At 46.6% G+C, this 26,396-nt stretch overlaps 1 protein-coding gene across 1 annotated transcript in view; it reads right to left on the bottom strand.

Moving 5' to 3' along the window:
- Positions 1–26,396, bottom strand: part of Xylt1 (xylosyltransferase 1) — a 310,008-nt gene that overhangs the window by 118,247 nt on the left and 165,365 nt on the right. Inside the window, exon 3 of the mRNA XM_042280277.2 lies at positions 14,545–15,058. Coding sequence (XP_042136211.2) covers positions 14,545–15,058 — 514 coding nt within the window. The remainder of the gene's footprint in view (positions 1–14,544; positions 15,059–26,396) is intronic.

Raw genomic sequence — 26,396 nt, 5'->3', positions numbered from 1 at the left:
ATTAATTCAGGCACATGCATGACTTAGCACACCTGCTGTGGTACATTGTGGGGAGATACAAAGACAACTGTGGGTACTGGACCTCACCTTCTACCTTGAGACAGGCTCTCATCATCCTATCAGGCCTGTGAGCCTCCAGGGGTTCTCCTGGACATGCATGGCCATATCTGGTAACCCCACCCTCCACCCCTTCACATACACACATACATCACACATCACACATACCACACACACACACCACACACACACATACACACACACATCACACATACAACACACACACACATACACACACATCACACCACACACCACACACACACACATATATCACATACACACACACATACACACCACACACACATACATCACATACACACACACATACATCACATACACACACACACACATACACACACCCCACCCCCCCCCACACACATACCACACACACACACATCACACCACACACACACACACATCACACATACAACACACACACACATACACACACATCACACCACACACCACACACACACACACATATATCACATACACACACACACACCACACACACACACATACACACACACATACACACACACACACCACACACACACACACATACACACACACCACACACACACACACACACACACACACACACACACACACACACACACACACACACACGCTGGGTTCTGAGGATCCAGATTCAGTTTTCTATACTTGGCCTAGTAAATGCTCTACCCACTGGGCCATCTCCCCAGTCCATTCAATGGCTTTTGAGGGACAAACGCAGCCTGCATCAATTGAGCAATAGCATAAAATTCTGGAGCCCCGGGAAGAGACTGGATATAAAAAGTCACCATGAAAACCCATTTACCTGGGTACTCAGTGCAGAAAACAACTTGAAGAGCAACTTTAGGCTGAATGGCACATGGGGCTCAGAGATCCAGAGACTTACAGTGTGGCTTCTTGGTATAAAGTCTAGTGTATCTCAAACTGAATGTTCATAATGTGGGAATAATGGGAACTGCCCCCCCCCCTCCAAATGATCCCTGTTACTCTTATCACTTAGGAGGGCTCTAGAGTCGATTTGTACTTTTCAGACTTTTCTCCCCAGTCTGGAAAGAAATTCTAAGAAACTCACAATTGCCTTTCTTCCTAGTGGGCTTTTCTCATAGTCCAGTTGGCCTCACTTGGGGTAGAACCTGCCCACCTTTACCCGTTCCCACAAAGGGTCATAGGCCTTGGTCGAAGAGACCTTAGAGTCCTGACTTGAAGACGAACAGTGAGCCAGCCACTTCCTCAGGTCGTTTCTATGATTCCAGGGACGAGCATATGTAATTAAACAGCCTGTGTCAGATTTCAGATCAGTGGTGGAGTGTGCCCGTGGCAAAGGTCTCTTCCTTCCGTTGAGGTGTAATTAGAAGCCAGAGACTGCAGTCCTCAGCACTTCTTGCCAGCAGTTTTAAAGGATGACCCAATGTTCATCTGCACCCAGCTCTGCTCCCTGAGAGACCCCAGGAATGCCAGGCTGCACGCCATCTTTGGCCAAACCCAGGGATTCTGGGTGTCCCTCCTGTGGTGCTGTGAGTTCATTGTGTTCTGAACGTTAGTCAATAGCTTGGGTGATTGGGCTGCAAAACCTTCCCTCTTATTTTCAAGTCACTTTTAAGACACTCCAGTGCAAGACTACCTCTGCAACCCTCTCAAGGTCGTCACTCATTCATTAGTCATTCAACAAACATTTGTTGAACATCTGCTGTGTGTCAGGCCACTACACCTTCGCACAGCATCCTTTCAGTGATCATAGGTGCACTGAGACATTGACTGGAGGTTTTCTCTTTTATAATAAGTTTAGATAAGAGCTTTTTCCCGTGACCTTGAGCAACTCACACTATCTTTCAAAGTCAACTGAAATGCTGTAAAGTCAGGTGTTGTTGCTATGTGTTGAATCTCTTCTGTATTCCCACTCGTGAACATTGAACAAATCTGTAACATGTTCAAACACACAATGGATGGGGCCAGTGATGCTCAGCTTTTGAGTAAGAGCAGAGGTAGGTGTCTCTGTAAAGGGACTGATTGATCACTATGGCTTTGGGCTCCATACAACTGCTGTTGTAACTATTCTGCTATTCAAGCCACAGACAGGCACTATGGCAACAAACAGGTGGGCTGGCTGCAGGGCACCAGCCATCAAATTCAGAGTCCCTCTGTTAAAGAATTCAGATGTGGGCTTTAGGAAACTCTCTACCCCATCTCACAAAGGGGGGGGGGGAGATTCCAGGTTCTCTTTGTAGCATGTTAGTAACTTTTCTTGTTGCTTTGTAAAGTACCTGACAGAAACAACTTGAAAAAGGAAGGATCTCATTTGCTAATGTCTCCGGAAGGGTTCCAGAGAGGCAAAGGAGCTCATATCATGGCAGCCAGGAAGAAAATGTGAGAATAACTATGTTCACCTGGCTGTCCCCCTATTTTATTCCATCCAGGTCCCCATTCCATGGGATGATACCACCCATACTCTAGGTGGGTCTTCTGTTCTCCCTTAATCCTGCCCAGACACTCTCATAGACACATTTTGAGGTGTGCCTGGCCAATGTTAAATCCAGTCAAGTTAACAATAGAGGACACCCATCACACATGGCTTCTGAGCACTGCAGGACCACACAGACCCCGGTGGTCCTCCTCACTTCTGACATACACTTCTTACATACTGAGGCTCTAACATCTGCTCCTCTCTTCCTCTTGTGACCACGTGGGTGCTCTGCTCTTTCAGAGCATTTGCAAGGCTGCCCCTTCTGTTCCAGAAGGAAAGACCGCTTGCTTCCTCAGTTCCTTTCATTTCCACAGTGTTTACAAAACAGCTCAGGGGCTCACCTCACTTTCACCACAGTGAGGGGTGTGATCATCAGCCCCATTTTCCAGATGTGCAAATTTCTCTCCAGTCAGTCCAAAGAACAATCCAGCTGCTTTCCTGGATTCTTCTTTATTGTTCCTGTCCACAGACAATCAGTTAACATATTCTGCTAGCCCAGTGGTTCTCAACCTTCCCAATGCTGCGACCCTTTAATACAATTCCTCATGTGTGGTGAGCCCAACCATTAAATTACTTTGTTGCTACTTCATAACTGTAATGTTGCTGCTGTTAAGAATTGTAATGTAAATATCTTATATACAGGATACCTGATATATGACCCTAAATAGGTCATGACCCACAGGTTGAGAACCACTGTTAGAACAATCTAGCAACTAGACTGTCTCCACAATTGTTCTCAAATCCAACCTTCCCTGATTCTCAAGTAGAACCCTGTGCCATTTATTACCAGGATTATGTCAAAGGCATACATACTGGACTCTTTGCCAGAACTGGACCCTTCTTATGTATCTATCTACATATCCTTCTGTCTGCCCAATTCACTAATTATTTGTCTATACATTTATTCATACAACCATCTTTTGATCAATATACACCATTCTTCCATCATCCATTTTTATGCTTATCTACCTACTCACCCTCCACTCATCTATTTATCCATTTATCCACCCATGTATCTACTCACCCATCCATCCACTCATCCATCCATCCATCCATCCATCCATCCATCCATCCATCCATCCATCCATTCATAAATCCATTCACCCATCCATTCATCTACTTATCTATCTAACTATTCACCCATCTACCCATCTGCCTACCCATTCACCTATACATCTATTCTGGATATCTACTTTGCCTCGGGTAGAGTAAGAAGAAAACAAAAACAGTATCCTGAATATTTTAGTCTAATTTGGAAAAGAGATGCTAAATGAATGATCCCTCAAATGCATGTCTAATTCAAATTGTGGTAAATGCTTTGAAAGAAAAGTAGGTGTCAAGATGACTCAGTGAGTCAAGATTCTTGCCTCCAAGCCTGATGACCTGAGTTCAATCCTCCAAACCCACGTGGTGGAAGGAGAAAACTGTAAGTTGTCCTCTGACCTCCACACATGCCTTGGTATGTTCATGCACACAATACATAATTTTTTTTTTAATTTAAAGAGAAGTTGAAGTGATCCTGAGGAAGCTCAAGACACCACATTAGCTTAGCAGGACAGACATGAGGACAGGGGTGTGGTTGGGAGGATCAGCATGGAGAGAAGGCTCCAGCCAAAATTTGCTTTCTCTAGGGGACACAGGTGGCTGAGGTGAGGGCTGGGACTCACTGAGCCCCGGAGGAGAGAGGTGAGGATGAGAGAGGAGCCTGGAGAAGGAGGTGAGGCTCATCAGCAGGAGGCCACAGACTTGCTGCAGAGAAGAGTACTGCCTTTTGTGGACAGTCAGGAAACCACAGCAAAATATTCCAGGGCAGATCAAAGGAGGATGCCTTGGGTAGAGCATGAAGAGTCAGCTAGAAGAGACAATGCGTAGATACAGCAGCCAGATGTGAGGGGATGAGTTAGAAGGTGCTGTGACAGCCAAAGCTGCTGGGTCTTGGCTACAGAGGCTACTGGATGGGATGTGAGAACTGAGAACTCACTCTTCTAGCTTGCTTAGACATAAAATTGAACCAGCAGGAAGCATCGCTTGAACGTCCCAGGAGGGTATGACAGCACTAATGATGTAGACCATGATTGGATGACTGTACCAAATGAGCAGCTTACCTATTCCAGCATGCTCTGTATGCACCACTTGATAGAACCTGCAAGGCAGGAGGCTATCATTAGTCCCATCTCACAGATGGCAAAAATGAGGCGGAGTGAGGCCAAGCCAGCATGCCCTAGCTTCTACAGCTAGTCCCTGGTGGAACTGGCATTCAACTCCAGGATCCCCAGAAGAAAGAATGGCAAGTCCATTTCCTCCATCCTACATTCTGCAAGGATCCTGTCCAAAACATTTGGAGCCAGACAACCCCGGTGTAGACCTCCTCCCCCCGAAGGAACCTGACAAGATTCCAGATTCATAAATAGTCTGGAGGCTGAGCTCCACTGAGCTGCTGGAGTCTTTATTACTCTACAAATGCATTCTTAATCAGTCACTGGGGTCCTTCCCATAGAGCCTTTTAAATTACAGTTAAATTCCTTGATAGCAGTCCATGTACCCAGCACTGCATTTCCTGTGTTCACAGCCATAAACAAGGAAGGGAGGGGGCCTGAATAACCAGGTTAATTGTCCTTTGAGGTCTAGACTTTGAAAGCACTGGCAGCGGTGCCTCTAAATTCTCTGGGTCCCCCGCTGCAAGGTGAATAAAGTTCAGAAACAAACATCGCAGTCCAGCCAGCCTCAGGAGCTGGACCAAGTCCTCTCATGCCTGGCCTGGTTGCTCTGGCTCTGCTGAACCTCCAGGTCACCTTGCAGGGACCCTCTGTCCTGGGAGCTTTCCTGGGAGTGGGTGGGAAGCAGAGACCTGAAGGGGTGGCTGCTTCCTGCAGAGGTTCCTCCTAACTTTTAGGCTGGAACAAGCTTGACCCATGATGGGGGTGAGGCAGTAAATATCCCCGCTTCTGCAAATTCTCTTCTCCGCCTGCCACAGCCTTAAGGACACAAAGGCACAGTTTGTCTTAAAGCAGGAGTGCATAGTACAACCTTGGGCCAAATTCCATTTGTTCTGTAAACAGCTATCTATTTGGGCACAGCCAGTCATTTCCATACAGAGCTGAGTAGTTAAGGTAGAGATATCAGGCCCTGCCAAACCTGAAATATTCATTAGCTGGTCTTTTACAGAAATTCTGTCAACCCCTTTTGTAACTATAAATCTGGTTATTCTGTTGTTCTACTCAATGCCCAACAATGGCCCCCTACTACCCTAAAATAAAAGTGATATGCACCTCTGGAAAAAGTGGCCATTTCTTACCAGAACATCCTGGTCTAGGAGAATGTGCTGGTCTAGGAGACCTCAGTGAAATAACGCATGCTTGCCGAAGGCCTCGCTACAAAAATCACCCTGCGGCAATCCGTGCAATGAGAAAGTTACCCTCCCAACCATTTCCAGGCATATAATTTGGGAGTGTCAAGTATATTCAGCACTGTATAATCAATTTCTAAAACTTACCCATCTAGTGGACCTGAAACACATATGACTGAGGAAAAACAAACAAAAGCCCAAATATGAACAACAGACCACAATCCTCCGAGGTTCAGTGGGTAGAGCTTGCATTGTGCCTTCTGCATTCCCTGAGGACATGAGCCAGAATAAACCCTTCTGAGTCGTCTTTGCCAGGTGTCTCGTCACATCAACGTGAATGTAACTAACACAGGAACTAACATAGGGTCCTGGGGGAATGAGACCTCAGCGTCCGTGCCATTCATGGCAGGCAGCAAAGAGGGCTGCTTTTGTGCCTCTGGGATGGCACTACATTTGTTTGTTTTTGGGAGAATGGAAAAAACAGGCAACTTTCTACAACTCAGTAAGAGCTGGGGAGATGGCAGAATAGAGCAGTTAGCCTGAGGGTCTGATTTCAAATCTCCAGAACCCATAGAAAGAGACAAGCCTGGTTGTGCAGAACCCCAGGGTGGAGGGTAGGACAGAGACAGGAAGAGCATGGGGCTGGCTGCCTAAGTCCAGGCCATAAGGCAGAGAGCAGGGCACCCAGAGTTCTCTATCCTCTCTGTCTGTGTACCCAAACAGGCACCTGCACAAAGGACACAGACATCACACACACACGCACGCACGCACGCACGCACGCACGCACGTATGACACTGACACATATATATACATGTATATACACACACACATGCACACACACAAATTGAATGGACAAGGGGAGATTCTGTCATCCCTCTCATTATCTTCCTGCTTTGGTGCCTGGATCTGTCTCCTGGGACCGGCTGTTGGCAGCCCTCCAGCCACCCAGGCCTATTTCTAAGTTGAGGCACACCACACTTGGAGGTGAGCTATTAATTTGTCCTTTGTGGCTCAGCCTCGATCTTGATTTAGGGCAACATAAACTCTCTTCAAAATTGTGAAGAATAAATTAGTTTACTAATTTTGCCATTAAGAGTTGATCAACGGGACATGGTTGCCACCATCCTGCAATCAATCACCATTTCCTGTGTTTATCTCCTATCAATTTTTACCATAGGGTTCTGTACGCATCAATTTGTGCCGATGCTCTTCCTACATATGTTTTAAATTACTTTATCATTGTATAAATTTCACAGCCATTAAAAAAGCTCTAATACTGGAGTGGCTGACATGGTGTTAAAAATTGGATTAAATTCCACGGGGTAATAAATTGTGACCTAAATCCAATCTCTCATGGGTGACTGAAGGATACAATGAAAAATTATTGCTTTGTCATTTTTACACTAACGCAAATATACTGGGAAACCAGAAAGTGACAGAGAAATGGGGACAGCGATGCAGCCTGTTCCTCATCTAAAGCGACCAGCTAAATTCAAAGACCATTCAGGGGGTCTCCAGTAGGATCAGCCCCCATTTCAGCAGCAAGTGAATTATCCAACAAGTGTGCACTTTTTACAGCAGCTTGGAGGTACCACAGGCAGAGCCCTACACAGCTTCCTTCTTTTGTAAGTGGCCAAGCATATGGTTGAGCCTCTGGCCATTGAACCCCTGGCCCACTGAATCCTGACTCTGCTCTTGTCGACTGTGATTTGGCGGGGGGGGGGGGGGGGGGTGTCTTCTCTTTCTATGCCTTAGTTTCCTGGATGACAGAGTTGGCAGGAGTCATTGAGTTAATAGGACTCACTTGCTGAGATTCATCCTTGCAATTAGTCATCCCTAGTGGACTGCTAAGTGTGAGCACAGGTTTTAGACCCCTTGTCCACAGTGCTTGGGACCAGAAGGGCTCAGATTTCAGGTTTTTTAAACTTGGAAATTTTCTTCATATACATAATGAGGTATCTTGTAGATGGGATTCAAATATAAACATGCAATTTATTTATGATTATTTACATTGCATATATAACTGATATAAGCATATATTATACATATACCTGAAAGTAATTTTATATGGTATTTTAAGAGTGTCTGCATTTTGACTGCTCTGTGTCACAACAGGTCATATGTGGAATTTTCCTCTTGAGGGTTGGAGTTGGCTGTGCTAAAAAATGTGCAGAACCTGGCACCATGGCTCACACCAGCAATCTCAGCCCTCAAGAGGCTAAGGCAGAAGAATCTGGGCTACAGAGAGCTAACTTGTCTCAAGAAAACAACAACAACAAGAACAACAACAAAATGTTGGATCTTGAAGCATTTAAGATTTCATACGTTCAGATTAGTTCTGCTTAACTTGTATTTATTTATTTGTTTGCTTATGGACAGGAGTTCATGTAGCTCAGACTGGTTTCAAACTCACTTTGTATCCAAAGGCCTGCTGATTCAAACCTGGTTTCCTAGCTATTAGAAGGCTGGTTCTACTTACTCATTTGATAATGGCCAGCTTCTCCTAGAACATAAACCCTATGAAGGCAGTTATCTCCAACTGTTTTGCTTATGGCTCTTATTCTAGCACCAGAGCCTAGCATGTGGTAGCCAATAAGTACATATTAGCTGAGTCAATCAATGAACCCAGTATGTTCAAGAGTGTAAGCCATTCCATCTGGAGGGTGTTAACATTCTTAACATTCCAAAAGATGCCTAATTTATATCCAAAGACCATCTCTCCACTTCTCTTCCCAAGACACTCCTGTCAGACTCACAGTCCTTCCCTTTGCCCTGTTTGATGCCAGGTAGGCAATAGTCTGCATCTTTTATTCCTATGGCCCATGCCTACCCTGCAATGTGAGTGTCATGAGATTAGCTGTTGTCTCTTTCATTCATCATATCACCCAAGCAGCACCCTGTTTAGGTGCTTGTCAGGACTGGATATGGAATAATCTCTTAAAAGGCTCACGTGCCAAGTTTGATCCACAGATTGATGTTCAGAACTGGGGTTTTCCAAAAGTGACTGGCTCAGGAGGGCTCTGCCCTAGTCAGTTGATCAACTCATAGATGGATGCATCTTTTGGTGGCGTTTTTATGAGGTGATGGGAACTAGAAGATGAAGCCTAGGTAGGGGAAGTAGGTCTCTAGGGACATGCCCTTAAAGGGGTACCTGGTCTCCAGTCTCTCCCTCTCTGTCTTTTCATTCTGGTCGCCATGAGTGAGCAGCTCTGCTCTACAACACAATGCCTGTCACACCTGCCCTGATGCTCTGCCCTGTCTTGGCCATAGCCTCAAAACAATGAAGCCGAGTGACCTGGGACCACACAGTCTGAAACAGAGCCACAGACACCGTTCCTCCTTTAAGTTGTGTCCAGGCACTTTTGTCACAGCTAAGAGAAATGGCCAAACACTGTTCAGTGCATTCTTTGGCTTAGTGAAATAGGTAATATTGAAGTGTGCTGGGGGAAGATCAATGTTCCGGTTCAAGATGAGTTCCCATGGCATTCTTTGGATATCCTATACTTTCCCCAGAGTTGTGAAAAAGCCAGAGGATGTGAGGTGGGATTTCATTCATTCCCTTATCTCGAACCACTCAATAGCAACAGATACTTGATGAATATCAAGCCTGGTGCCAGGTGCTAGAAGAATCAACAATTTTGTTCAAATGTATGAAAAAAAAAAAAAAAGAAGCTTGCCAACTGTACAACCCAAATTACTAGTATTCTCAAACTGCCTGTGACATTCCTGGCAACAGAGGCCCAGATGCTGGTGTCTCCATGGTTACTTGGGGGAGGGAGAGTTGCTGTGCTATGGGGTGAGGTAGCCAGGGAAGAGGAGACAGGCACCCATGTGCTCTAGGCCAGTAAAGCACCCCAGCTTGCGCTGCCTCCCAGCCATGCAGGAGCTTTATCCTTCTCCAAAATCCCCTTCCAGCCTTGAACAAAAGGGAAGCCGATTAGTCAGGGTCTCTCTAGGCAGAACTGCTCCAAGCTTCAGCTCACAAAGTGCAGGGTGAGCAGCTTGTTCTCAATCCCTTGGTCTATAGAGGTCATTGTGAGCACATGAGAAAGACTCCGTCTAACCATGATCCTCTTGTTAAAAATACACTTGGTTTGCGAAGTGCCTATTCATACAGGAAGTTTCCAGAAGATGTGCCTGACCATAACCAGGAAAGGCCTCCTGCTTGCCGTGTCTCAGATGCCTTCCTCTTCCTGTGCAAACTTTTCAGCTTTGTTTCAGGCACATCACTGTCTCAGGGACAAGTACACTCTAGTGACAATTTTAAAAGGAGAGCGTCAGCACTCCAGCAGGGGCAGCAGCCTGACATCTCTGGGGAAAGATGAGGAGGTGGCAGAGGTGGGAGGCAGGAAGAAGGGTCACTTTTGATGTTAGCTGTCTAGAAAGCCTTCTGGGTGGCTGGCTTTCTTCTCAGTTCTAATGGCCAAGTGCCTTAGAAAAGTCTTAGTGGACTGGTCCAGGTGTGAGACCTGGGGGACTGTTGTCAACTTGATTGGACTGAGAAGCACCTGGCAGACTGGGGCAGCTTTCCCTGGGTGTGTCTTTGAGGGCATTTCCAGACAGGATTAATTAAGAGGGGAAGGCAAACTCCTGACTGTGGGTGGGGCCTATGGCAGTCCCATAGGCTGCAGACCAAGACAGGTTAAAAAGAGAAGAAGGGCTGGGTGGTGGTGGCACACACCCTTAACCTCAGCACCCAGGAGGCAGAGGCAGGCACATCTCCGAGTTTGAGGCCAGCCTGGTCTACAAAGCCAGTTCCAGGACAGCCGGGGCTACACAGAGAAACCCTGTCTCTAAAACACACACAGAGAGAGAGAGAGAGAGAGAGAGAGAGAGAGAGAGAGAGAGAGAGGGAGGGAGGGAGGGAGGGAGGGAGGGAGGGAGGGAGGGAGGGAGGGAGGGAGGGAGGGAGGGAGGGAGGGAGGGAGGGAGAGAGATGCCCCCTAGTTCAGGCTTTGGTTCTGCTTCCTGGACAGTATTCTGTGGCCTGCTCTGACAACATGCTCTGGGAATGAAACCCTAGGAGACTGGGAAATGAGGTAAAGGCAGGGCTGTGGCTTCCATCCTAGAAGCCCATGATCTTGGTTTAAAAAACACAATGTTTTTTTCCAGTTCAAGATGCCCTTGACCTTTGCTCTCACAGTTATATTTCCTAAGACACAGGGAGGTTCAGTCAGAGTGACTGGGGTCCTAGGGTGGTTCTAAAGACCAAAGGATGGACAAGTATTCCATGTAACTGTGTGTGTGTGTGTGTGTGTGTGTGTGTATGTGTGTGTGGTGCATATGTATAGGTGTGCATGCACACATGTGCACATGGAAATGAATTTACACATTAATGTATGTCTGTTGCCTTGTATGAGCATATATGTATATGTGCACATGTGAATATGTGTACATTTGCCTGTGTGTACACATGTATGTGTATATTCAAGTGTATTCCTGTGTGTGTGTGTGTCTGTGTGTGTGTGTGTGTGTGTGTGTGTGTGTGTGTGTGTGTGTGTTGGCAGCTTGGTGGCTGCAGTGAGTGCAGGATCTATGGGAGGAAGGGTTTGCTGGGGGTCTGGACAACTTCCTCTGAGGGCACACTTAGGAACAGGACTTCCCACAAAACCCCTCAGAATCTCTGCATATTCATTGGTGGAGAGTCCATAAGAGTCTTCTTCCCTTGTACATGTGCAAGCAGGTAACAGGTATTCTCAAATGGAATGAGGGGAGTCTTCTGTACCCCTCCTTTCAGATTGTCCTTCACAGGAGGCAGGAAACAAAGGTCAGAAGGGCAAGAACATCTCTGCAGAAAGCAAACCTTCTCCAGCGTTTCATCTGGCCTGAGTGGGGGTGAGGCTGAGGGACAGACAAGGTAGAGGAGTCGCAGGAGCAATCTCTTCACAAAAGTCAACATAGAAAATCAATTTCATTTCCTCTGGATCTGTCCAGTGGCCTGAGGAACTGGCCTGCAGTGGCTATGGTCTAGACGAGGCCCAGTGAAGCCTCTGTGTGTGGAGGAACAGCTATCTTTCTATTTTGCCTGATGTCATGTGTTCCCTCTACCCTAGCTCGTTTCCTCATTTTGCAGGATATAAAAGGACCACTAGGCTGAAGCTCCAGTTCCTCCTGATCAGAGGGAATTCCGGGTGTCATGGTTTCCAGAAGGGGAAGGCAGTCTCCCTGTGGGGTGTAATTACATCCCTGCTTTCCGCAGAAGAATAGTTTATGGCTTAAATGCTATTAATTGTAAGCCATTCTGTTTCACGGGAAGTTGTTCATTGATAACTACCCAATTAGAGTTATTTTGCAATTAGTCTATTCACAGTAAATTTACTGCAAAGGGGAGGCCAGTGCAGGAAATTAAAGCATCATGGGGCTGGTGTGCCCTTGTGTCTTAAATGCCAACCCCATTAACCAGTTTGGAGGTCCTGGGAGAGCATGCCACCTTCGCCAGGGCAGAGACGGCCAACTCTGCAGGCAGTCCCAGTGAGCTCACACCAGCTTGCAGACCTCTCAGCATGACCAGGAGAAGCATGGGAAACTCTGCGGTGTGGTGGATGATGACTGTGGAGTGAGCTGTAAGGCAAATATCTGTGTAATGGGTATCACTGGCCAGGCGCATTTGCCGAACTGTACAGTCTTGAACCCTCTGAGATGAACACACCACCAAGGTACAGAGAGGGCAAGCAACTTGTCTCACAGCTTGTGCAGAGGAAATCTGAGATCCAATGCAGGCACTCTAACCTCGCATCCATGCTCTATATCATTGTCATAAGCTCCCTTGTTTCCCCAGATGACACCTTCCCCTGTGACTATACTAAGGGGATGGGGGGCAGAGCTAGCAGGTAGCAAGATTTCCTTGGGACTTGTACAACTTGAGCTGAAGTGAAAATCTGTTTTTCTCCTGAAGACCAACAGACTTATGGAAGGGGACTCAGGCTCTGCAATTTGAATTCCAATACCAGCTTTGCTGGCTACTAGCCACATGCCTGCAACTAGTGCCTAAACCTTTCTGAGTTTCAGTTTCCTCAACAAAGGATTCATGGTGATAAAACACAGCATTGCTGATTCGACTATGGATGGTCCATAGAGTAATGATGGATGGCTTAGGACTTTTCAACTTGACAATGCTGGGAACACAACCTGCCCCTCCCTCCCCCACCTCCCGCCACACACACACACCCTCCTGCTTCCCACCTTCATTGCAGCATTTAATAACTTGCACAATGCAGTTAATACTTTTTTTTTTTTTTTTTTTTTTGGTTTTTCGAGATAGGGTTTCTCTGTGTAGCTTTGCACCTTTTCCTGGAACTCACTTGGTAGCCCAGGCTGGCCTCGAACTCACAGAGATCTGCCTGCCTCTGCCTTCCGAGTGCTGGGATTAAAGGCGTGTGCCACCACCGCCCGGCTAATACATTATCTTAATGTAAGCTTTGCTTTTGCAATCTTTGTCCAACTTTCTGAGCACATTAAGGTAGGCCAACTGAATTAAGATAATCCATGGGTCAGATGTATTATGTGTACTTTTGAGTTCATGGCATTCATACCTTAAACTAGATGGTAAAGGATGTAAGCCTCTCCCTCACACACTAGGAAGCAATCTGAATCCCCTGTAACCTAAGCAAGCGTATTGATGTTTGTGTGTTTGCTCTAAGAGCAGACACATCTCATTGTGATGGAGATGTACGGCCCAACAACCACACAGATTTACTACTAGGCCCTTCATGGAGCAAGCACGTAAGCTCTGTATGTGGCAGGAACCACATTATCTTGGTTCAGACTTCCAAAGCGCCCCCTGCCTGTCACTGGCCAAGAACAGCTCTTGGAAACATTGCATTCCACTTAATTATTGCTGCACACTAAGTGCCAAGTGCAATCAAGAACACAGACAGGAACCACCTGGACCACACAGATGACGGGGAAAGGAGTATCTTTCTTTTTAAATCTGTCTATTGAACAGGAAGTGTTGCATAGACATTCATTTGCTGCTACAAGCTCAAAAAGTCAGGCTGAGCTTGACTAAAAGAGAATGTGTTAAGGGCATACTAAGCCTCCATTTCACATCTTTCCTTGGAATTTGGGGCCACAACCCATCTGATAAACTCTATGGACACATAGAGCCACAAAGAGGTGTCCTTCAGAGTCTATGGGGGGTTGGGTACTGGATCCCACAATACTCATAACCAGCAGTATCCCATCTCTTATATGAAGTGGCATGGTGTTTGCTTATGGCCTGAACATCCTCCTCCTATGCTCCAAATACTCTCTGGATGACTTATATAACATCAGGGCTGTACAAATAGCTGTTAGATTATATTTGTTAGGTAGTAATAATAATAGAAAAAAAAGCTAAGGTTTAGCAGAGACTGATTTTTTTTTCTGATTTCTATATCTTGTGCATTCCAAAATATCTGTGAACTCAGCACCACACATCTGCAGACCCCGAGGTCATACCACAATGTCAAAGTTGGACAGGCTCTTCTGCTAAAGGGAACAGGTTAAAATACTAACACACGTAATGTGATTTTGTGAAACTTTCCTTATAGCAGATGGCAGGAGTTCAGAGTCCCCAGACAAATCAGATCTTGTCATCAGGGTTTGAGACACAGTGTGGCTATACTCAGAAGGCCTGAGAAGGCAGAGGGAGGGGGTCGGAGACAGGAGAAAGGGACTTACCCTCCAGGGGACAGAACCGAGCCACCTTCTCCGGCATCAGCAGCCCCAGCTTGTGGCGGCAGTAGGTTTCTGCAATCTCCTGGCGGCAGTGCTTGGACTTAGCGCGGGTCAGGGCTGAGATGGCCTCCTTGCCAGAGATGTCACACTTGGGGGGCTGGTCAGACTTGGTTTCGGGGGACCCACCACCGCCAGTCTTTCTCACAGGGCTGTGTCTTGAGAGATCCTTCCCCTGACTACTGTCACCTGTGGCTTTTTCCCGAGGAGGCAGCGCCTCGTTGGGGCTCTTCCCCAGGACTGACTGCCCTTGACCTTTGTCCTGGGCATCCAGCTTCCTCTGCAATCTCTCTTTATGCCTGCTCGGGGTCTTCTTGGCCAGCTCTGGCTGGTGCTTCTGCTTCTGGGTCCTGGGGGCGAAGTTGCTATTGTCCACATTCTCAAAGTCCTTGGGGACCGAGTTCTCATTGTTGCTGTCGGTCCGCACTTTTTCTTTGGGCCGGTGAGAGAAGTAGCCATCCTGGGGAATTAGAGAAACAGAAAAAATTGTCACCCTGGTAAACCACTCTGGTAAGCAGGCTGGCCCCGAGAGGGCAGGGTGACAGGTGTGAGGCCTGAGCCAAGACTGCCATTCTTTTTTTATTGGCTCAGACAATGGAAATACTTCTCCCTGGGCCTTAGATTCCCACTCTGCTCCCCACAAGACACTAAGGCCTTTCCATGCTCATGGTGACCAGCACAATTACTGCAATTCTTAAAGATCCCCACATCCATTTCACTGTCTGGGGAAAATTTCCCTTGGGGCTCCTGTTCAAATCCCAGCAGAAGGTGCTGTGATGATATATAGAAGAGTTGAAACCATCAGGATCAAATCATAAAGGAGACAGCATGGCCAATGTTGGATGAATACATTGCCTTTATGATAAGCATATCTGTCTCTGTCCATAAGAAAAATTAGGCTTGACCACAGTCAATCCCATAGCAATGCCTCTTAAAAGTTTTTTTTTTTTTTTAAATTTAGTTTAATTTAACTTAATTTTTAACCACAGTGCAGCTGGGGCCAAACAAGCCTGGCAATGAGTTTCAAGAAAGATGCAAACCTGTGATCTTTTACTGACCTCGATGTACTGGGTTCAAGTCTATGGCATTATGCATCCTGAGAAACTGCTCTGCCATGGAACTACATTCTCTGGCCCTTTTCATTTCATTTCATTTTTTTTTTTTTTTTTAAATTCTGAGACAGAGTCTCACCAGGTGAGCCAGGGTGGCTTTGAATTTTCTCTGCAGCCAGTTCCTCTGGTAAATTGTTAATATCAGGCACTGGCACTGCCATCACTCCAACATGGCTACGATTAATTCAGCCATCTCCTCAAGAGATGTAGTTACCATGGGACCATGGCCTCCCTCCACCTCAGATGCTGCTCAGCTGCCGTGGGACATTCGTTAAAATACTCCAGTAAGAGAGAAGTAGGATGTTTGCCTTCTGGAGTGAATTGTTCACAGACACTTGACACCTTCTAGAAAAGCCTGTGTGAGGCACGGAGAATCAAGTCCGTCTGGAGGCCTGAGAACTCCAACACCCAGATTCTGTGCTGTTTTCTGTAATGACCACAGTCACTACGTTCACCTCACCATCCCCATTTATTTTTTCTTTAAAAATTTTATTTTATTGTTGTGGGACTAAAATTCCAAAAGCATTGAAAAAACTTTTGAGATCTACCTAATCTTTTTTTAAAGATAGGGCCTCACTGTATAATGTAGCCCTGGCTGGCCTGGAATGTGTTAGGTATGTGCTATGGATGTCTGTTTTATGTGCACATGAATGCAGTACCCTTGGAGGCCAGAAGAGGCCATCAGATCCCCTGGAGCTGGTGCAACAGATGGTTATTATCCTTCTAGTGTGGGTCCTGGGATCCGAACTCAGGTCCTCTGCAGGAGCAGCCGGCTCTCTTAGCTGCTGAGCCATCTCTCTGGGCTCCTAACTTTCATCCATGTTGTTGCATATTACAATTTTTTTTAAATCAAAGTCTATGTAAGCCACATCTACTTTATCTATTTGTCTGCCAGGGTATTAAGGAACTGCCTCACTTACCCCACCCCAGTTCTTCATCTGAACACAAAGAGGCAGACAAGCCTCACTTTTTCTCTCCCTTCCCTGAATACTCACCCTGTCCCCACCCCTTCCCCACAAAAGAAAAACAACAACAAAACAAAAATAATCTAAGAGCAGGACCTGGTGGTTCACGCCTGCCATTCCAGATCTCAGGTAGAGAAAGGAGAATCACGGAAAATTCAGGTCTACCTGGGCTACATAGTGAGTTCCAGACAAGACTAGGTTACACTGTAAGACCCTGACTCAAGAATGACAAAAGCACCTCCCCTTTGCCCCTACCACCTCCAGCTGGCAAAGGAGATGACCCCTTTACTAGCTGCAACTCCTGGGACAGTGGGCCCCGTGCCTCATTGGGGCAGCACAGTGGAGCTGACCCTATTGGAGAGGGCACAGGTGAGCTGGTCCAGGAATGTGAGCATGGGGGACCTGGTCCTGGCCCTCACCTGTCATATGGTGGCATGGGTGTGGAAGAGATGACCACCCCTACCCATCAACACTGGAGGCAGGTGGGAGCGCTGGCCCTGAGGTCAGAAGGGTGGGAGGGCTACCCCTGCCTGCCACCAGTGATAACACTTGGGAGAGCGGGCCCTGCACCCCCAGTGGGCAGAGGTGTGAGTGAGCCAGCCCTGAAGTTGTAAGCATGGGAGAGTTGTCCCTGTTGCCCATCTGTCATGTGGCAGCATGGGTAGGGGAGAGATGCCCTCCTCACTCTGCCCATCAATGCCTAAAACAGATGGGAGAGCTAGCCCTGAGGTCATAAGAGCAGGAGAGCTGGCCCTGCCTCTCATCAGCTGCAGCACTCTAAAGAGTGTCCTCTATACCATGCCTAGGCAACACAGTAGAGCTGACTCTGACAGTGTAGGTGTGGGAGATCCAACCCTGAAGACATGAAAGCAGGAAAACTGGCCCTGCCCCTTGCTCAACACTGCAAGGGGTGAACGAGTCAGGGCAATGCAAGAGAGCTCACCCTGGTGAGGACAAGGGAGAGCTGGCAGGCTGACCAACCTTGCAACTACCCAGGCCCAGAACTAGGGTTATAAGTTGACCCACCCCAATATCCACCCCATCTGTGATCTGCTAGAGTACATGAAGGAACTGGTTCTGCAGACCCAAAGCTGCAGGATCTCCATGACACAAGGCAACAGCAGAATATCCAAGAGGAGTTCCAGTGAGGGCCCAGCATGGATGGTGTGGAAGAAACCAGAGGCCCCGAACCAAACCAATGGCCCTCTGCAATTAACACTTGCAAGTAAAGATAGATGGATAAAAGGGTTTACTGTGTGACTCACTGTGTCACACTACAGCTTCCATGGCGAGTTTGATTTTTTCCTTTTCTCTTTCTTTTCTTTTTTCTCTTAAATTTTTTATTTTATTTTGTGTGTGTGTGGGGGGGGGTAGGTTGCAAGGGCAGAGGGTGGATATGAAGAGACACAGGGAAATGAATGGGATGGAGATTCTTTTATGATATGAAAGACAAAGAGAAGAAATAAAAAGAAAAAAGAATAATAATAAAAGAAGGACAAAACCAAGCACAAATAAACACCTGAGTATGGTAGCCCATGCCTGGAATCCCAGAACTTTGAAGGTTGGAGCAGGAGGATTCCTGCTGTAATATTAGGCCAGCCTAGCCTGGAGACTGAGTCCCAGAACAGCTTAGACTAAGTGTGAGACCCTGACACAAAACCACAAGATACAGACAAGAATCCTAGCACCGAGAATGGGAAGTGTACTCAAAGTCTCACTCCTAACCAATATGCTATTTGCAATTGGTACCTGCCAGGAAAGGGTAAACCAGTTTTCTCTAATGGAGTGTCCCTGAGAATATCAACCACACTCCAGAGATGGCCCTATGCCAGCAGTTCTCAACCTGTGGGTCATGACCTCTTTGACAAACCTCTATCTTCAAAATTATTTGCATTATGATTCATAACAGTAGCAAAATTACAGTTATGAAGTAGCATCGAAAGTAATTTTATGGTTGGGGTCACCACAACAGGAAGAATTGTATTCAAGGGTCCCAGTGTTAGGAAGGCTGAGAATCACCACTATGCCTAGGAGTAGGTGACCAATGTACACATACTTCATGGTTTTTTCCCTGTATGGGTGTGCACTTCTTGCTTCATTTTGTTTCAGTTTTTTTTTTCCTGATTGGACTTCTATCTTTCAATTTGCCTGTTTTTATTTTTATTTTATTTTATGAGAGAGAGAGAGACAGAGACCAAACATAAAGTTACATAGGTAGGGAAGTAGGGGGGATCTTGGAGGAGTTGGAGGGGAAAGAATATGATAAACTTTCAATAATAAAAAAAAAAAAAGCTAGGCATGCCTGTAATGGACCATGCCTGTAATCTCAAAAGTAGCAAAAGCAGGAGTATTGCCACACGTTAGTCCAGCCAGTCTGGTCAACACAACTAGGTGCAGATAAGCCTGAATTACACAGAAGGACTGTCTCCAAACAAGCAAACAAACAAACAAGCAAACAAGCACACAGACAAACACTTGGGCAGTCTCCTATTAGATTCCTAGAAGATATTCGTCACGTGCAGTGCTCCAGATCAGTGCTCTCATGCTAAGACTCTAAAGCTCCAGGCCATCATGAAGTGGGAAGAATAGGTTCAACCGAATAGAAGAGACCAGACACAAGGAGGATCTCAGACCCACTATGCCTCAGAGTCCTCAGAAGTGAGGGTAGTGTTTACTTTGTGGATATTTTGGTGAGAATGCATGTGTTGGAAACTTCTGGAAGATTCTTCCTACTCAAAGTAGGAGGAAGAATGAGCAACAGTCTCCAACTATGTAACAACTTTACTAATTAATACTATGCCTGAGGGTTGGAGAGATGGCTCAGCTGTTAAGAAGACTGCTGAGAAATCACGAGGACTCGAGTTCAGATCCCAACAACCACATAACAAGTCAGGCATTCTGCAGACACCTATAACCCCAGCTCCTAGATGGAGGAGACAAGAGTATCTTAGGGCTTGCTAACTTCCTGCCTTGCCAAGAAAGAATGAGCCTCAGGTTCAGAGAGAGACCCTGCCTCAAAGGAAATAGGCAAAGAGTGACAGAGAAAAGATACTCAACAGCCTTGCCCAGCCTCTTTGTGAGTGTAGAAGTGTATGCACCCTCAGCTATACCTTCACACACCCACACACCCACACCCCCCCCTCACACACTTATAATAAATAAATCTTCCAAAAAAAAAAAAAAACCAAAAAAACAACCATTGCTCTTTTCCATCTGTCTCCCCTGGTGGACACATAGCTTATGACTTCTCTATTTTGAAAGACCATGTCCCTTTTATTCTTAGCCAATCCAACACTATCACCTTGAATTATTTATGTAAATGCAACCCTTTGACTTGTTTTTATTTTAATGTACTTATTATAATGATTGTTCATTCAAACATTTGCGTGCATCTCAGAGCCTCAATTAGAAGCTCCTGCCTTGCCTTCCCTCAAAGCTGTTGCTAGAATTCATTTTTATTCCAGAAGAATAATTAAGTGTACTAATGTCCTCCACCCCCATTCAACCTTGGGCTTGTTTAGAGATGATTTTGATCAGGTAGAAAGATGCTAAAGACAACACAGCTCTCAGAGGCAGATTATGTGATCCCGAAAGAGAGAGAGAGAGACAGAGACACACAGAGAGATAGAGAGACATACACAGAAAGAGAGAGAGGGGGGGGGCTTCTTACCTTTCTCTTGGCCTCTAGTGATCAGACTTAGACTTAGGCCAGCCCTGGGTCCTGTTTCTCAGAGGTGAGGGTGGTAGCTGTGACCTCTTTTTTTAAAATGCATCTAGAGATTATAGCCTTTGCTTTCATTGCATTGCAGAATGAGCACTGGGGAGGGAGGGGAACAGACCTGTCTTGCTTTAGTGACTGTATAATTTTCTCATCTGTAATACGATGGGTCCCACATGGGTTTTAGTAAACACTGTCTGAGTTGGTTGTTAATCAATATGATTGACTAGTAAAGTCTTTTTTTTTCCAGCTCATTGAACAGCAATCTGATAAAGTTTAAGAGACCAGGGATGGATGCTCTGAAGGGTACTGGTGCCATCCCAGAAACATCCCAGGTCACTGCCTTTAACAGGGTGTTGGTGTCAGAGGTCATGGGTCAGGCAAAGGGAGTCAATTCTGCCCACTTCCATCTTTGGCTCTTAAAGCAGACACAGACAATCACATCTCTCTGTATGAACTAAAAAATTGTCCTCGGACATCCACATCCACACGATGGCAGGCACACTTCAACACATACACAGTAGCACACCCATGGTCACACAAGATACATATACACAAAAGTAAGTAAATAATTCAACACTGTGATGCTAGCCTAATGTGGCCCTTCAGCGTGCTGGGGCCTCCATGGAGGCCCTTGAGATCTGTGCAGCGATCATCAAGAATAAACTGTTTCCATCATAATATGATGATGTTATTTCCTTCTGGCTCGTTCCTTCAGAAGTATACAGAGGATTTTTCCAGGAACTTTGTGACAAGTAACATCAAAACATGCAGGAGTCAGAAGCAGGTGTGACCCTAAGCTGCCTTCCGATTGTGGTTTTCTGAGATCTATGTGATCGGCTCCTCATGTAGCCAAGCTGGCCTGGAACTCATAATCCTCCTGCTTTAGCTCCCAAGTACTGGCATGACAGGCCTGAGCTACCACACCTGGTGAAGATGCCCTCTTTCGAATCAGTGACTTTTCTGAGTTCCACAAAGGACCAGAAGACTCTGCCCTTCTTGTCCACTCCCTGTGGTGTGAAGTTGCATCTTGCCACTAAGATTTCATTTATATGGAGGAGTAATTGGCTTGAGTGTTGTTCTAAGTGAATCGATCAGCAAGAATTTTGGGAATGGTTCCATTTAAACATCATCCGTCATCGATAAATGACAGGTGTGAGCAAAGTCTATCTGGAGATCTTATCTTTGGGAATGTTGGAAGCTGTGAAGGGGTGCTGAGAGTTGCTGTGAGATAGCTGACATCCCACAGATGTGGAGCCATAAATATCTGTGGATTAAATAAAAATGCTTAGTCTCTGGGCTGGAGAGATGGCTCAGCGGTTAAGAACACTGGTTGCTCTTCCAGAGGTCCTGAGTTCAATTCCCAGCAACCACATGGTGGCTCATGAGCATCTATAATAGGATCTGATGCTCTCTTCTGGAGTGCAGGTATACATGCAGAGCACTCATACATAAAATATGAATAAATAAAAATGCTTAGTTTTGTTACGTCTTCTCTCCTTCCCTCCCCTCTCCCCACCCCCTTCTTCCCCTTCCCTTTCTCATTGGGAATTGAACCTAGAATCTCATATATGGTAGGCAAGTGCTCTACAGAAACCCAGCCTGTCACACATGCTCATGCGAGCATGTAACACACACACACACACACACACACACACACACACACACACACACACACACTTTTGAGATAGAATCTTGTTAAGTTGCCCAGGCTAGCTTTAAACTCTCTGTCCTCCTGCCCCAGTCTCCTGAGTTGCTAGGATACAAGTTTGCTCCACTGTTGAGGATTGGCTCATGTAGGTTTCTCTGTGTGCCTGGCCTTTGGATTTACATAGTTTTCTTGCCCTCCCAGGAATGCACACAGAGGAGATAGAGCCTGTGTGTAGTGCAAAAGACTTGCTGCTGAGGATGTTTGTTGAAGAGGTACCAGGGATTTGGACCCAAAAAGCTGTGAATTGTGTCCAGGAAGAGAGGCTGGCCTGAGGCCAACATGCCCCTAGGTCCTTGACTAGACCCTGGTCCTGAGCCTTCTCTGGTTTCCAGAGATTGGAAAGATTGGAATGTTCTGCCTTCTCAGAGATGCCTCTCTATGATGGGTTCCATCCCCTTCAAGTGTCTGTCTTAAAACTCCCATGGCTAACTGGGCCAGTGGTACAAGCCTATCATCCTAGCTACTTGGGAAACTGATAAGATTATAGGTTCTGCCTGAGCTTAGAGTGAGTTCAAAGCCAGCCCAGACAACCTACTGAGGCTCTGTTCCAAAATTCAAATAAAGAAATAGTGGAAAGGGCTGGAAACATAGCTCAGCATAGGAGAGCCTGCCCAGCATGTACAAGGCACTGAGTTAAATTTCTGGTACTATAGAAGAAAGTGGGGGAGAGAGGGAAGAAAACTCAAGGTATGTTACCCATCTGAAAAAAAAATAGGCTGCTGATTTTAGCAGCCAACACATGAAGGCCAGCCCTGTTCCCAACTGGAAAGACAGGGGCTTAACTTCCATGAGCTGCAACTAGCAAACCAAGGTGAGCATTATACAAGCCACATGGGCCACCACTGCTCCATTTTCCTGGTGTTTGAAACCTTTTGGTTTTCTGCCTTCCCTGAGGCCTGATCATCCTGCTTCTGGCTGCCTTGCTCTCTTTCCAAAAGGCCTAGTCACCTCTGGACACATCTGTTGAACTCGTCTCTGTGGATCCCTTTTCCCTAGTGCAGCAGTCATCCCTGATGAACTCTGACTGCCAACGTCTGGCTCTGCCTGGACTCCAGCCCTGGAGAGCTGTTCCTTGGGGCTGAAAGCTGCAGAGCCCAGAGGACGCTGGCTCCGAGCCTGTGCATGGTTCCTCTTCCCAAGCCTGCTAAGGCTCAGAGAAAATCCAGCTCCACAGTTTCTAGCTCTTTGCATGTCACAGACACAACAGTGCACACACAGTCAGTAAGGATAGCAGAGGCAGCACAGAGGGAGAATCCAGGGAAAACAGAGCACAGGGAAGATGTGAATACAAGCTGTCCTTGCTCTCCTGAGAGCCTTCATCCTTTCCAGCTCCCCTCCCTTCTCCCTTTTATCTTTCCTTCCTTTCCTTTCTTAGAGTCTTACTATTTGCACAAGCCTGCCTCTAACCCACAGTCCTCTGCCTCAGCTTCTACAGTGCTGGGATGACAGGTGTGCACCAACGTGCCTAGATCCTGGAATACTTTGTTTAAAAACTCGAGTTCAGGAGGCTTGGGGAGCTGGCTCAGCAGGGGATATGCTTGCCAAACAAGCATGATGAGGACCTGGTTTCTGATCCCCAGCACCTGAAAAAAACAGGTATGCTGGCCCCGTCTGTCATCCCTGTGTTGGGGAGGTGGAGACAGGCAGATTCTCGGACCTCACTGGCTAGTCGGTCCAGCCAGATCAATGAGCTTCAGGTTCACTGGGAAACCACGTTGCAAAAATAAAGCAGGGATGAAGACACTGGACACGGACTTTGGCCCTCTACACCTGCACACACCCCCACATGTCCAATGTGTACCCCGGGCTCAAAGGTTGATGAAATGATGCTACAGTGAGGATTTTTTTTGAAATCAATAGATTCATAACTGCACTTATCACAACAAGGTCACTATGTGAGATGATGGTCATGTCAGACTCTGTCACAAGGACCTAGGCTACTATCTACATTCGTCTCACCAACTGTTCACAGTAAGATGTATTCCTAAACTAATAATCAAACAAACAGATATAAATAAACGAAAGAATAAAAAGAAAAGATAGGTCAAGGGTTGGCAGAAGTCCAGCAACATGTCTGACCGTGAAGTTCCTCCACTAGAAACACTAGAAAGGCATTCCTTCATATCTATTTGTATTGCTTGTAGGGTCTTCCTGGCAGTAGGACAGAGCTAGGAACAACAGAGAACAGGATACCCCAAAAGCCTGACCTGCCCTTCTGCAGACAAAGCCAGCACAACTTCCAACAAGAAGCCAAAGCCAAGATAACCAGGCTCAGGGGCACTGGGAGATCACAGGCAAGGTCAGAGCCAGTGAGAATCAGAGATCAGAGACCAGCGAGGCTGGAGAGCCAGTCCAAGGACAAAGAAGGGAGACATGCCTCCCAGACATGAGGATGGCCATGCTCGCTCAAGGAAACTGCTCATTGAAAATCTTCATGTTGGTACCTTCTTACATTCTGTGGGGTGCGGGAGGGGAGGCTGGTGAGGGCACCTCACTAGTCTACACTGAAACTGTCATTCCTGAGTTTCAATCCAGTCACAGAGGTTAAGACTGGAGACGTGAGCTGGGAGGATGAGGGTGGCGGTAACAAGGAAGGACTTTCCAGAGGAAAGAGTAGTGGAAACGACAGGGTCACAGGGAGGTGACGCACTTCACCCTGTAACACACAGCCCGTGGCCCTGGCTGTTCAACAGGAGCAGTGTTTGGGTACCTCGTGTATTCTCAAAGCATTCCCAGGGGTGACTCCACTTCTGTTGAAGCTCCTGGAAGATGGCAGCCATCCTTTGGTACACAGTCATCAATTGATGTCAGCATGAACTCCTGCCTGGCTGCCTAGGATCTGGTTTCCTTCCATCTCCATTACCTTTTCCTCCCCCGGCCCCCAGTCTCAACATGCTGTTTGTCCTCAGGGTCGTTTTCCCCTGGGTACCTTCCTCTGCCTCTCTTTCTTCAACACCCTATATGCCTGCTCAGTCTCAGCCCTCACCCTTCTCCACAAACTCCTACCCAGGCCCCCCTGGGACAGGCACTTAAGGAGACAAATGGGTCTCCAGCAGATGAAAGACATCCCTATCCACAACTCATCCTTTGCCTCTGAGACTCCTCCCCCTCCCCTTGCCACAAGTGGGTGATAAATGGCAAGCTGGTGAGCTCATTACCACAGCCTCTGAGGAAATACTCATGAGGCCTGCGGTATCAATGAGAGAAGACACCTGCAAATAAAGAAATATAGAAGCATGTACACACACAGGCATGCCTACATATACATGTACTATACATACACACATAGACATATGTACATGCACACACATACATATACATTCAGACATACATCTATACAAACACATATGCAAATGCACAGATATACATACACCCATACACATGTGGATATCACACACAATCATATATACGCATACATACATACATTCGCACTACCTACACATGTACACAGGCATACACACACACACACACACACACACACACACACACACACACACACATACACACACACACATTACAAATTTAATGATGTTACTTCATCTGAAAGCCCAGGCTATTTGGGTTAGGGAAAGGAAAAATGAAAAAGAAAGGAAGGTCTTCATATTGCCAGCCATGTGATTTCAGACCAAAGCCTCCCAGCAGCTACCAATAAATTATTTTTACTATGTGGAGGTACAAATGAATATGCCACCCTCATCCCCTAAATCTCCTTTATGAGTCTCTGCTTGCCTTGGCCCACCGACCAGAGTCAGGGGTTTTCAAACACGTTTTTGTTGGCTGGATTCCCACAGAAGGCTCTGGTCTCTCAAGCTGCTCCCTGAACAATGTAGGCGCCCCATTGACACTTCCTGTTTACACCTGGGCTTGGGCTGGCAGAGGACATGTCTGTGTCCACAGTGAGAGCCACACTTACGTCAAAGCTTTTGGAAAGCTTCTGCACAGAGAATGAGGGGGATATGACCATGGGACCAGGTGCTGGGAATGAAGGGGATGTGAACGTGGGGACTGGGTGTGTCCCTCCTGATAGAAGGGATCATCAGACCCTGTCATTGTCTACTGAACTTCAGGGTGGAGTTCTGAACTTCTCCACAACTCATTCTGTGTGTCACTGCCCCCAGAGAGAGCACTGGTCACTCCCTGCAGAAGCAATGTGGAGGACTGGCTGTTTCTTAAGCTGCCTGAATCAGAAAGAGCCATGTAAAACTGCAGAGAATGTGACATCATGGAGGTCCCCTGAGTACCATCCAAAGTGATTCTAGCGCACACTCCACCTCTTCTCTGCTGGACTGAAA

Source organism: Peromyscus maniculatus, chromosome 1 (assembly GCF_049852395.1).
Source record: "Peromyscus maniculatus bairdii isolate BWxNUB_F1_BW_parent chromosome 1, HU_Pman_BW_mat_3.1, whole genome shotgun sequence".
NCBI lineage: Eukaryota > Metazoa > Chordata > Mammalia > Rodentia > Cricetidae > Peromyscus > Peromyscus maniculatus.
The sequence above is the reverse complement of the archived record's forward strand: the minus strand, read 5'-3'. Positions and strand labels throughout refer to the sequence as shown.